General features: G+C 43.8%; 1 protein-coding gene across 7 annotated transcripts in view; it reads left to right on the top strand.

The window, feature by feature from the left end:
* The window catches only part of LOC116229737 (ligand of Numb protein X 2-like), a 30,527-nt gene that overhangs the window by 7,006 nt on the left and 11,190 nt on the right, over positions 1-12,331 (top strand). For 3 of the 7 annotated variants that reach the window (XM_090150168.1, XM_031594425.2, XM_090150166.1), the window contains exons 2-5: positions 4,850-5,314; positions 7,798-8,042; positions 9,404-9,600; positions 10,933-11,301. In XM_090150168.1, coding sequence (XP_090006294.1) covers positions 4,926-5,314; positions 7,798-8,042; positions 9,404-9,600; positions 10,933-11,301 — 1,200 coding nt within the window. In that variant the 5' untranslated portion in view covers positions 4,850-4,925. Of the gene's footprint in view, positions 1-4,704; positions 4,770-4,849; positions 5,315-7,797; positions 8,043-9,403; positions 9,601-10,932; positions 11,302-12,331 lie in introns of all 7 variants that reach the window. The other 4 variants (XM_090150169.1, XM_031594427.2, XM_090150165.1 and 1 more) reach the window with 3 other exon arrangements.

Raw genomic sequence — 12,331 nt, forward strand, 5'->3', positions numbered from 1 at the left:
ACAGATGCTTGCCCAGAAATTCAAGCGAATTAAATACCAAGTTGTCCAATAAGCACAAAAATGCGAGGGGCTTTAGAATAAATCTTGTTTCAGGTTTATGGTTAAGGAATGAGCAGAAATGATGGGGACAATGAGAGCTTTTAAACTGGCAGTCTCTGTTGAGATGGAGTGCAGGAAAGCAGCCTGGATGTGGAGCTCCTCAATTGAAGCATTCAGGTAAGTGCTGAGCAGTTCCTCTCCCAGGTGCCTCATTAGGAACTCTTGGCTTAAAGGCAAGGTTAATCACTGAAGGGGTTACTTCTTGTATAGCCAAACAGACTTCTTGTTTACAGAAGCCTTGGCTTCATACTTTTACTTTCAGCGGCCTAATCTTCAGCAGTATCAGAAAGTAAAAAGAAAAGGCAATAGGGCTCTGCATTATCACTTTAAAGTATTCTGGCGTTTGGTACTGGATCTTTTGGAAAAAGCAGCCTACTGTAAAGCATTGCTTACAAAGATCTGATGGTTCAACACTGTTTTTGGTGACTAATATAAACTAAGGATGGCTTGTTCATAGTTGTGAAAGACTAACAGCAATTGGAAGTGTTTGGGCAGGATGCTGGTGTGTTTCATGGAAAACCTGCTGCTTTTCATGCTCGTGAAATCCTCCTTCAAAGTAGAGCTGAAATTTAACTAAAGAAAAACAAACCCAACAGTTACAGAACACTTCTGCAACATCTTTCTCTCTCATTTAGAGAGAATTATTCCTATTTAGAGAAGCACAAGGCTTGTGAGCCAATTGAAAACTGAAGAAAGTTTTGCAGTTTTTTGGGATACGTTTTTCTTATTGCTTATTGTTAGAGCACTGGGTTTGCTATGTTAGGATCCATCATGAATTTGCTGTTTTGTTTTATGTAATTAAATTGCTTTTGGTTGGTGCCCTCCTGGTGTGTGCCCTCAGTTGTCTTAATCCAGAATGTGCTGCCTTTGTTTTGTCCACCCCTCAAAATTAATTGTATTGCCTTTATGTGGAATGTCGTATTTCCAGTCTCCCAGGGGAATGCAGTCATAAATATAATAACTGGTGCAATTATCACAGGCTGTCACACAGTCATGAACGTGGGGATGCGCCCTGTCGTCCCAAAGCCAGCTCTTGTAGCCGGGCTGTCGGTAACGTCTGTCAGTATCAACATGTGTTAACATAGAAAACCCTTGTATTTCCAGCATGCTTTCCGTGTCACGAATGTATTATTTTAATATTGAGAATTAGATTTTTAGATTAGATCTTTGTTTGGCAACGAGAAATGTGCTCCTCAGGGCCACATGGAGAGGGGGTGGAATAGCATTTTTGGTCCACAAGTTTGGGTTGGTATTCTTTCCTTGGATTTCCTGTGTGTTGACTGTAAGTTGCTTACAGTCAGATTCAGAATCACATAAGAGTATGACATTCCTGCATGTGGTGACTCTGGGTCTGTAGTTTAGCATCTTGCGATGTGAGCTCAGTCTGTAAATGGGAATAGCAGTGAAGTCATACCCCAAGGAAATGGCACTGAGGTGTTCGTGACTGAAAGCGACGTGTATCGAGTGCTGCAGCTGTGTGAGCAGGCAGGCTGGGACACAGTTGTGTCTGTGCCCCACGCTCACTTAGGGAAGAGAGAAGTTCCTTACAAACAGAGTGAGAGTGGTGCCTGGTAGTGTTGAGAGCTGAAATGGTGAGGTTGGCAGCAGGGATGTTGCTTTTCAGTTGTGCTCGACCCAACTTTCTTCTTCAGTTATTTTAGTACAGGTGGAGGCAAAACAGCAGAAAGGTTTCCTGGAGTACTTGCTTGCTCTGAAACAACTTTCTGAGCAGCCGCAGAGGCAGCCTGACAGTTCTGCTCTGAGTTGGGTGCTCTGGAGGCCAGCCCTGAGCCAGGCGCTGAGTGGGGGCTCCCAATGCTCGGAGGCAGAGGGGCTGGGCCCACAGAGCGAGAACAGGAGGCACCGCGCTGCTGCTGCCAGGAGCAAGCTTGCTTTGGTCAGGGAAAAAGATCAGACAACCTGATCAGTCTTTCTTCAAAAAAATTCTATTCTTTGAGTCAAGGTTACAGTACAGGGAATCCTGCTTTTTAAAAAAAATTCCACCACCACTGCTTTTGTTCTTCTTACGCAGTAAAGGTAAAGGTGAGCCCAAAGAAATCTTTTCTCTCGCCCACACAGGGTAAGAAACAAGAAGTTTGTGCAGGTTTATTGTCTTCAGTTCTTTGTCACCTATGGGAGAGCTGTGTTACTCTTTGGGTCACTCAGACTCAAGATGTTTTTGTTGCATTTTTAAAACAGCATTAGATGAGCACTATATACACGTCAGGCTTTGACATTTTCATAAACAACAAAAAGCAGCATGAGAATGGCAGGGGTTGCGTGGGGGTGGTCTGCCCTTCAGAGGCCAGAATGTGCAGCAGAAACTGCAACAGATGGAGTGGATTTTCAGCTTCACTAAACAGCTGCAACCCTGGGAGCTGGCTGCAGGACACTGGAGCTGGGCTCTACCTGAGCAGCCGGCTGTTGTGCCTGTTGTGTTCAAACGCTGCATTTTCTAGACACCTAAGGTCTGTCTTGTTGCGCAGTAGTCATCTTTGCTGAATAAGATGTTAGCAATTTTCCTCATACTGAACATCTGCTTTCTGGCTGAATCACTGAGCAGGCGGCAGGCTTGTTTGAGCCTGCTGCCCTCCCAGAGCTGCTGGTTGCCTCTGCCTCGCCGAAGGCTGTGTGGGATGGGTTTGTTTCGTGGCTGAGGTGCCAGGCCCTGGTGGCTGCAGGAGGGTCCTCCTCATGGAAAAGATGGTGGGATAAAAGGAAAAGGTTCTTTGGCACTTTGGAATGAAACCTTCACACCTGGCCTTCAAGGATCTGGGCTTGCGAGAGCAAAACAGAGAAGAAAAATGCAGTAAGTTTGTGGTGATGCTTTTATCTTCAACGAGTTTTGAAGTGACTCATAAATGAGATCATCACACATAACTTTAGGCACAGAAAGCAGAGTATGAATTTGGTAAATAATGTGGTGCCCCCTTCCCCCCATTAAGAAGTTGTTTATCAGCAAAATTACCATAGAGTTTGTTTTCACTGAGACAGTAGAGCTGTTTAATCACTTGCCAAAATCTTATGCAAATACTACAACCCGAAGCACAAGTATTTTGTGTTGGTAGGTGTTAGCCTTGGAAGCTTCTTTAACTGCGGATGCTGAACAGATTGATCAGCATTGGTAGGTGATTGATGCTGAAATGTTTTCTTTTCATGTGTGGGAAGGCTTCAGATCAAATGGGAGCTTTCAGTCAGAAAAACAGCGGAGGTGTCTGAGTCTGGTTCAGACAGGTAAGTAGCGAAGAACAGTGGCATTTCTGGAAGGGCAGGGCACATCTGCTCCTGTTTGTGGGTAAGAGCTAAGGAGTGAATGCAGTGAAAAGAGCAGGGGCTGTATGCCCAGTGTAAGCCCCTTCCTGCAGGGGAAGATGTTTTCTGGCACTGCAGCAGCAGCAGGGCAACTTGATGCCTGCTTCCCCCCTACAACTGCCACCACCTCTCTGCAGCTACGTAAAAATTTGCCCGGGAAGTCACTTGATTCTGCTGGTGATAAATTATCCCTTTAATTAAATAGATGACTTACGCTTGACAATTAGTTGAGGTGGAATGATGTATGTTTTTTATTAGAAACCCATGACTAATTTTTTCTGGCTGTTCTTGCTATCATATTGTTCTTGCCTACCCTCCTGCAATGTCGCTGCTGCGTGCCAGCCGTGTCCTCCAGGCACTGGTGCAGACCAGTGTTCGCTCTTGCTCAGGCTATTACCTGTTCCAGACAAAGCAACTATTTTCAAATGTTTTCCATTTCGTCACTGTTGTGCTTTTATATTAAAACTGGGATTTTTTAAATGGTCTTAAAAAAAAACCCAGTCGTATAACTTCATCTAGTACCGCATCCCCAGGTTAAGAGTAATCCTTCCTGCAGCAGTGTCTCTGCATGTGATCTGCAGCAAACTCAGGTGAATTTTATATTTAATTACAATAGGCAAGATTCAAAAGGGGGGTGACTGGAGACATTGTTATTAACATCAGTACAGCAGCAGCTGCAAAGAGCTCAGTTTGTCCCTTACCTCCCAAACTGTAAGAAGCTGAAGCTCAAGCCTTTGTCTTACAGTACAGCCAACTATGACATGTGCTGTACTGATGGCTTTTCCCCCCTTAGAAAACTCGAGTCTTTTCATAGAAAATATGTTTCTGTGGATAAATTTAGGCATGGATGAGAAGGGAACAATGCATTCTTTGTTAACACTCATGTTTTGTGGAGGGAGTGAGCTTAAGAGGAAGGAAATGTGGCTCAGATTTTTTTGTTTCTTTTGAAATGTCTTCCCCTTCTTTTTCCTCATTCTCAGACCACTCTCCCAAAAAAAGACCAAACCAAAAATCCAGACAAGTAGAGATCCTCAAACTGATCTTTCACCATATGTGTCTTATAAATGGATAATATTCAGCATCCTCTGGAAAGCTTTAGAGAAAAATGGTCCAATTACTCTCTCAAGAACGTGCAGTGTTTGTCTCAGCTTTTCCAATTCATGCACTTAGTGGGGTTTTACACATCGTGTGTCACTGTTGCATGTAAAGTAATTTCAGCTTCAGTTCATCCACTTAAACGTTTTGCTGAATCGTGTCCTTTTGATCTCTCATCCTTGGGTTGATCATTTACAGGATCCCTCTGGAAGGAAGAACTCTTAAGGGGCTGGTGGGGGTGAGAATACCAGGGGAAACTTAAGGTGGGAACATAATTTAATTTTTAATTGGCTACATCGTGAGCTGGCAGTTGGCTGGAAATCACTCTTTCTCTTCTTTTCAGCAGAGGAACTCTGTCAGACAGCTGCTACAGGACACATTTCCTTCCTGCTGCCCTGGGAGTGCACTTCCTGGCCACCATGGCTGATCCTGCAGCAGAAGAGCAGGCACACCACGGTGGTGAGCTGTGCTGTGAATGCGGTCAGTTCCACCTCTTGCCAGACAATCATCTCTACAACTTCCAGAATGAAGTGGATGATGAACTCATTTGCCACATCTGCCTTCAGCCTCTGCTCCAGCCTATGGACACCCCCTGTGGACATACATACTGTTTCAAGTGCCTTGAAAACTTCATGCAGGAGTATAACTTCTGTCCTATGGATCGGAAGAAACTCTCTTTCCAGCAGTGCCACAAGTCCAGCCTTCTAGTCCGAAACCTGTTGGATAAGCTGGTTGTCGTCTGTCCATTCAAGGCAGAGTGTCAGCAGACAATGCAGCGGTGTGAACTAGAAGCTCACCTGCAGAACAGGTGCTTTCCCATTTACCTTGCGTTATCACTCTGCATATCATGCCATCTGTCTCTTGTGCTTCTGAGCAGAAAGTTTTTTAGATGGGGACAAAATGGGACCAGCAGAGGTGAGGTGACAGCAGGTGAGGCAAGAAAGGTGGGTGTGTGAAGACAGCATAATCGTGAGCTAGGGAAGTGAGCTCCCATGTACTACAGGGCAAAGGTTGAGGTCCTTCCTTGCCTTCTTATAGGCAAGTTGTCTGTGGACACAAAACCACTCAATTGTATATAAATCATGTGTCCTGATCTGGGAGCCTGTCTCTTTGTAAACAGTTACAAAGATGTATATTCCTTCTTTCACTTGTGTGGAAAAGAAAGACAGGCACTAAGTCAATACTCTGGAGGCAAGGGATCGTGCAGTGTTACCAGTTTAATTGGTCCAATTAAGATGTGCAATATATGTCTTTGATCCAAATAGTGTAAGTCCCTCCAAGCTGTGCATTATGCAGTTGCTGAATCACCTACTTAGAATTCCATTATCCTCTCCCATTCTTCTGCTGAGAAAACGAAGCACATGAAATATACGTTTTTCCCTTTGTGTAGAGGAAGAGGTTTTTTTTTCTTGCACTTCAGCAGAGATGTGTTTAGGTACTTCCGTTGTTAGCTAAGCTGGTAGCAGGCAAAGTTCTGAAGTGCCAGTGACAGAGGTCTCAGCATGGTATGGAATGACATCTGTTCCTAGTTAATGATTGCAGGAAAGGGAGCTAAGTGCAAGCTGCTTGCTAACTGCAGGCAGAAGCAGACCTTCATTGGTGAGGTGTACTTTTGTCAGTTGGTATTGAGAAGTGCAGCTTGTTTCCCTTCAGCTGTGTTGTAGCTTTTTGAGTCAGTGCTGTGTGTTATAAATAGGTCACCCAGCACTTGGGATACACTCACAGTTCCAGCCAAGCTCATACCCTTGCTATTTTGCCTGTCTTTGTTACCACAAGCTGAGGGCTCCTGTTAGAGCCAGGGCAGTGATGGAAGATGCCGTGGGAAAGCTTACAGTGTCCTTGAACTGATTCTGTACTGTTTTCTCATTACCATCAGGGCTGAATGCTGGTGCTTGCAGACAGGACTGCCTACATAGCTGGTGCTGCATGGGCATGGCCAGAGTGGGGTTGGGTACAGAGCTGAGGGGTCAGAACCTTCCTCTGAGCTTCATAAGTCTGCCTTGGTACCAGTATACTTCTGTCACTTGCTAATCCCTCTGATGCATGAGTTACACTTTGGAGAGGGAGGCATCCTTCAGTGTTTATGTTGAAGACCTGACTGGAAACTATATCCTTCCCATATACAGTTCTTAGCATCTCCAGTGGGAGTGGAGTATTCTAAAAATCATGACTTTGGGTTGTGAGTGTTTTTAAATTGAAAAGTAGAAAAAAGGAGAAAAAAAATTACACTGGGGTTTGGGTGTTTGTGTTTTTTTTAACTGTGAGATTAAATTATAGTAGGATACCTAAAGGAATAAGTAATAACTAGCAGCTTGTTTCTTGAGGGATTCCGTTGCCCTTAGCAAAATTCATTTATTTCTCCACATCTTAAGAGGGTTGTGCCCAAGTGGGTCAGCTAGCTTCTGCCTGTAACTTTTAGGGTCATCTTGTTGGCCCCAAGCAAAAGATGACCAGGGGTACACCGGATAATACCTGGGTAAGGCTTGTTTATCCAGAATGTAAATAGAGTTTAATTTGAAAAGTGACTCTGGTAAACACCCAGTACTACTCATGTCTCTGAAAGTGACGCTTTTGCATTCATCACTCTCCTTACCTGCTACTTTTCTGTAAGTGCTTTTGATAAAAGAGCTTGTTTTTCCTCGCTTGTTTTTGCTGAGATAGCTACGGTGTAACTGCACACAGAGCACATTTTTTGAATGCAGAATTACTCCTTGAACCTCCAGGTGGGGAGTGGTCAGTGGGAGTAAAGCTTCTGTGAATTGCTCCCATTCATCTTCAGCATGGATTGGAGGCCAGAGCTGCCCGAGGGTCAGGCCTCGTTCAGGGGAAAAAGAATGAAGCTCTGCTCACTGCTCTCCCATGTTACCAGCTCGTTAAAAACAAAGCTTGATTCAGAGCTGAGCTTGAAATTCGAGTCACTTCCTTTGCATAAAGTTACAGTTCATCATCAGCTCTAAAAGCACACAGCTAAGTGTTTGCTTATGTTTTAAAAGAGGTATTGTCTTCACTGAGAGTTTGCCATGTAAATATTTAGCAAGAGTAAGTCCTCTTCCTATTCCATTTTCCTTTAAAAAATACTGAGCTTAATAATTTTGAAAGTAAGAGAGTAAGTAGTCTGCTCTTCTACTTATGCAAGTAGAAGCTGAAAGTAGAATGAGAACAATTTCAAGCATCTGTGATACAAGCTCAGCAGCTGCTGAGATCCTGAACGTACTTCTTTGCCTGCTTTTGTCACTCAGAGCCTACATGTGCTGGGTCAGCCACTTATGGTCACTGACAATCTCTCTCCAGGTGTCCTGGTTTCAAGAAATACAAATGTGAACTACAACGGAAAAGGAACCATGTTTCCAAAGGGAAGGAAGAGCCCCTCACCAAGGTGGAGACAAGCACACCCAGGGATCCAGAGGTGCCCAGGGATGCAGAGGTACCCAGCGGAGGATCCACGCTTGTAGCAGAAAGCTCCGCAGCTGCTGTGGTATCACTAGGGACTGCAGAGCCTGGACTGGTTAACCCAGCTTTTGAGGAGACTGAAGAAGGTGAGAGTTTGATAAACAGATGTAATTATGTAATTACCTTTTTATAATATAAAAATGAGGTAATTATTTCAGACATTTCCCCAGTGTTGTTAGATATCCTCCCTTTCCTCAGCTTGTTCTTGAGGAGAGGGAAGATATATTCATCAGATGTGCATTGCATGTGGAAAGATCTGCTCAGAAGCACAGAACTGCTGGCACAAAACAACTCTGAGATCTCAGGCTGCAGTGAATGTTGTATTTACAGTTTTCTTTGCAGAAATAAATGCAGTTTCTCTCAATGGGAATGTGCAGCACTAAAAGCACTTATAGAAGCCAAATAATTAGTAATTAGGAAATGCTCCAACTTCTTAATCTTGTTCAGAAAGTTAAATATACAGTTGATTTCCTGGAGTGGTCAGCACCTCCCTAACAGTACAAAGCAAGTGTGTTTTTATAGCCTAGCCTGGCTTTGGATTAGTAGTTAAGAAATCCTTGCAGATAAAAGTAACCATCTGCACTGCAGCCTAGAACCTCTCGTGTCAGTCCCTGCCAGAAGGAAGGAGTGTGGAAATCTCACTGCCTTGTTTGAGAGTGTATCTCAGTTTCCAGATGTTCAGAGACTGGAGCTGGGTACTTGTCTGCTGATGTGTCATTGCACAGGTCAGCTTAGTTCTTGGCTTTTACTCTGAGTACACTTGGAGCAGATTTTGCATCTCTTGTATGAGACCTGCAGTTCACCTTTGCAGTCAGTCTGCTTGGCTTCATTAGAGTGCTGGGCTTGCCTAAATGCTGCAGTGCTGGTAGCTTTAAAATGACTTGCTAACAACTACTTTCATCTTCAAAGTGTCTGAGAAGCATTGCTTAGGCTTCAGGAGGCTGTGAAATAAGTAAACATTACTTCTGTGTTATAGGAAAGATGGAAGAAAAGGAGGAAAGGAAATTAGAGGAGGGAGGTTGTAGTGAACTGCCTGTGGTAGAATCACCTCATGACAGACCAGTAATTACAGTGCAGCAGTTCCCTTCTCTAATGGATGCTGTGGAATTTGGGATTAGTGCATGTGTGCTTCTAGGAGTCCAGCTGTCACATCAGAAAAAATAAATGTCTAAGTGAAATATACTGAATACCCTGTAGTAAAACACAAGAAATAGCAGTGACAGAGTTAAAATTTGCCACAAGTTAGGGCAAGATGTTCTGGAGAAACTACAGAAATAAGGCCTTTTCAGCTTTCAGTTTGACCTAGCTTTTCCTCTCCTGATAGCTGTTTTCTCTTCCTTTCCCTCTAGATGCTACTTTAACAATGTTAAAAATCTTGTGGGGCTACATGGGGGAAGGTTCCATTCATGTGTTGTTTTTTTTTTTCCTCTTTGATGTCCACCATCAGATGTTCCTCAGAGAGCTAGCCCTGTGGCTGAAACAAGCACAATTGAAATTCACAGAGAAGATCCAGAGGAAGAGCTTGGGATGAGAATAGTTGGGGGTAAGGACACCCCACTAGGAAACATTGTTGTTCAGGAAGTCTTGCGGGATTCTGTCATTGCTGCAGATGGAAGAATAGCACCTGGGGACCATATTCTTGAGGTATGCAACCCTCCTGTCTCATTGCTTGTCTTACCTGAAGGGATAAACAGGCAAAGTTGCCTAGAAAAACTGGGAAATCTCTACAGAGAAGGCTTTCTTTTTTTTTTTTTTTTAAAAAAAAAAAGCACTGATCAGACATGTCTGTCAATAGCATCATCTGTCTCCTGGAATTGAGAAGCAGATTTGAGGACCATTCTGATCCCTCCAGATTTTTGAATTCTTACCATTTTGTATGAAGTGAAAAGATCTTTGTGATAAATTTCAGCCAGTAGCACCATTTCTCTCCAGTGGATTGTGCTCTAGCTTGGAGGTCATAGTTACTTGCTTTACTATGCTGCTTAAGCTGCATTTCCTTAATGGGCAGGTTGGAAGCTTAAGACCTTACAACTTGAAGTCAACATCACATATATAACGTGAGTAAGAAGGAGCACCAGCCTTGTACCATGCTGACCCACAGCCAGATTTAGTTTCCAGATGAATCTGACATGCCATTATGCTTGTTGCAGCGTGCTAACTGAGGTGACAGAGGCTTGTCCATGGCACTAAAACCTACATGCAGAAAAACTGTTAGCACCTTCCGGCTATGGCTGCCCAATCATCTGACAAGCCATAAAGACCTAATTATCCTGTTGCCCTGTGGACGTCAGTAATGAGTGGCAGCCTTTTGCACAAGTGGCTGATTGAATCTTCAAGTTGGTTTCTCATGCAGACCAACAATACAACTTCTGCTTTATCCAAACTGTACACCTTTCAATCTTGACTGAACTGTAATTAGTTCAGGTTCCCACACCTAGTAGCCCTGCTGCTGTCCTGAAAGAAAGACACTACAAAATCTCATGTGACAACAGACAAAGTGAAAATCAGCTTCTCAGAGTTACTGTGGTGAAAGCACGATTGAGAGCGACAATTCCAGAAGTTTTGTAGGCTGTGGACTGCTCTCCCAAGTGAGGGGTGGGTAGTCTCCAATTTAGCTCTTCTCCTCCAAGAGCATATTGAATGCTGGAAGTCAGTGGAAAGCGGTTCTGCAGTGTCATGACGTACACGTCATGACTTAACATCTTGCAGTTTCAGGTTTGTTAGCTATGTCAGTGGTCCCATCTCATCCATTTACTCAGCTACTCACCATCACTGATGGCCTTAGTTCATCTGCTTTCTTCTGCATTGCTTTTTCTTAGAAAACTCTGCTCTCTAATGTGCATGAGAAACAGCTTCAGTCACGGCATTGAATAGGGATTGTGCATCCTGTCTCCAGCTTTGTGATGTTCTGCATTGTAGACAGTGCCTAAATTACATAGGTTCTGATTAGGGACTCTGGCTTGTTTGTTTTTCTAGGTGAATGGTGTCAACATCAGCAGTGTGACTCACTGCCAAGCTGTGTCCTTCCTGCGCCACCCAGGTCCTGTTCTCCACCTCATGGTCCTGCAAGAGAAAGGCTTTTCCAATAAAACTGCACAGCAGGACTCCACTTCTGCTACAAATCAGGAAGTGATCCATGTCACCTTGATAAAAAGAGACCGATCCGAACCCTTGGGAATCAAACTGATCAGGAAGACGGATGAGGCCGGGATTTTTATTTTAGATCTGCTCGAGGGAGGTTTGGCAGCCAAAAATGGGAAGCTGAGTCGAAATGACAGAGTCCTGTCTATAAATGGCCAGGATTTGAGGCAAGGAACACCTGAGACTGCTGCACAGATCATCCAGGTAATTTATAATGCGGAGAAGCTGTGTGGCTAATGATACTGCAGCTTCCTGCATTGATGGCAAGGCTCCTGCTCTGACCCAGGGGCTAACAGAACATGCTGGAGCAAACTGCCTTGCCTGAAATCTTTTTGGGAAAGTAACTTCTCTGCAGATGTGTGGGAAACGCTGCTTCCAAATGAAGATAAACATGAAGAGTGGGAATACATCATGAGTCATCTGACAAGTCTGAAGTGAGGCAGTTGCTAGTGGCAGCATAGCCAAGGCAATTGGAATTTCTTTGTGGTGTGGCAGTGTGGAGAGTTTCTTGCAGAATAAGTATTTGTATGCACTGGGTAGATGCGTACATCACAGAAACCAGAAGAGATTAGGACAGCTGCTTGTGCTTCGAGCAGTCAAACTGAAGATGTTTTCCAGACTCCCTCCACAGCCTACCACCTCTCCAAGCAAACAACATCTCAGACTAAAAACATTTTTAAATGCTAAAGAGGGTAGGAAAAAGGTGGCTTTTTCATTCATAAGGGATTTGTTCTTATTGCAGTGTGCCAAATGTTTTGGTGAACAGAGCAGGCTAGGAATATTGATTGAGGAACAGGCATTGCTATGTGTGCAGTAGATGTCACATAGATTAGTTTTTAAATTCTTCATCTTCCTAGGCAGTGACCTCCAGTTTCTGTTTTTATCTGAAGATCCTGACACAATGCATCTGATCACATATTGTTTATATCCTGGAAAGGATCTGAGGTCAGCAGAGTGAGGGAGAGCCAGTTCTCTTCCTGCTAATTAGGAAAGGAGAGTACAGTGCAGTGGAAGAATAGAATAATAACAGCAGGATTCCAGCACGGAGATCTTTCCTTGTACTGTGTATGTGATTCCATACTATGACCTATTAGAATTTTTTTTCATTCTTGCTGTTGTATTTCTGTAGTAGTGTGCAAGTGTAACTTCTGTATGAGGAACTTCATCTCACTGAGATCAGTAAGTCTCAGAACTGGCTTCAGTGGCTTTGGGAATTTAATTCCTTTTGAAGTGA

The sequence above is a fragment of the Phasianus colchicus genome, chromosome 14 (genome assembly GCF_987193195.1).
Source record: "Phasianus colchicus chromosome 14, bPhaCol1.hap1.1, whole genome shotgun sequence".
NCBI lineage: Eukaryota > Metazoa > Chordata > Aves > Galliformes > Phasianidae > Phasianus > Phasianus colchicus.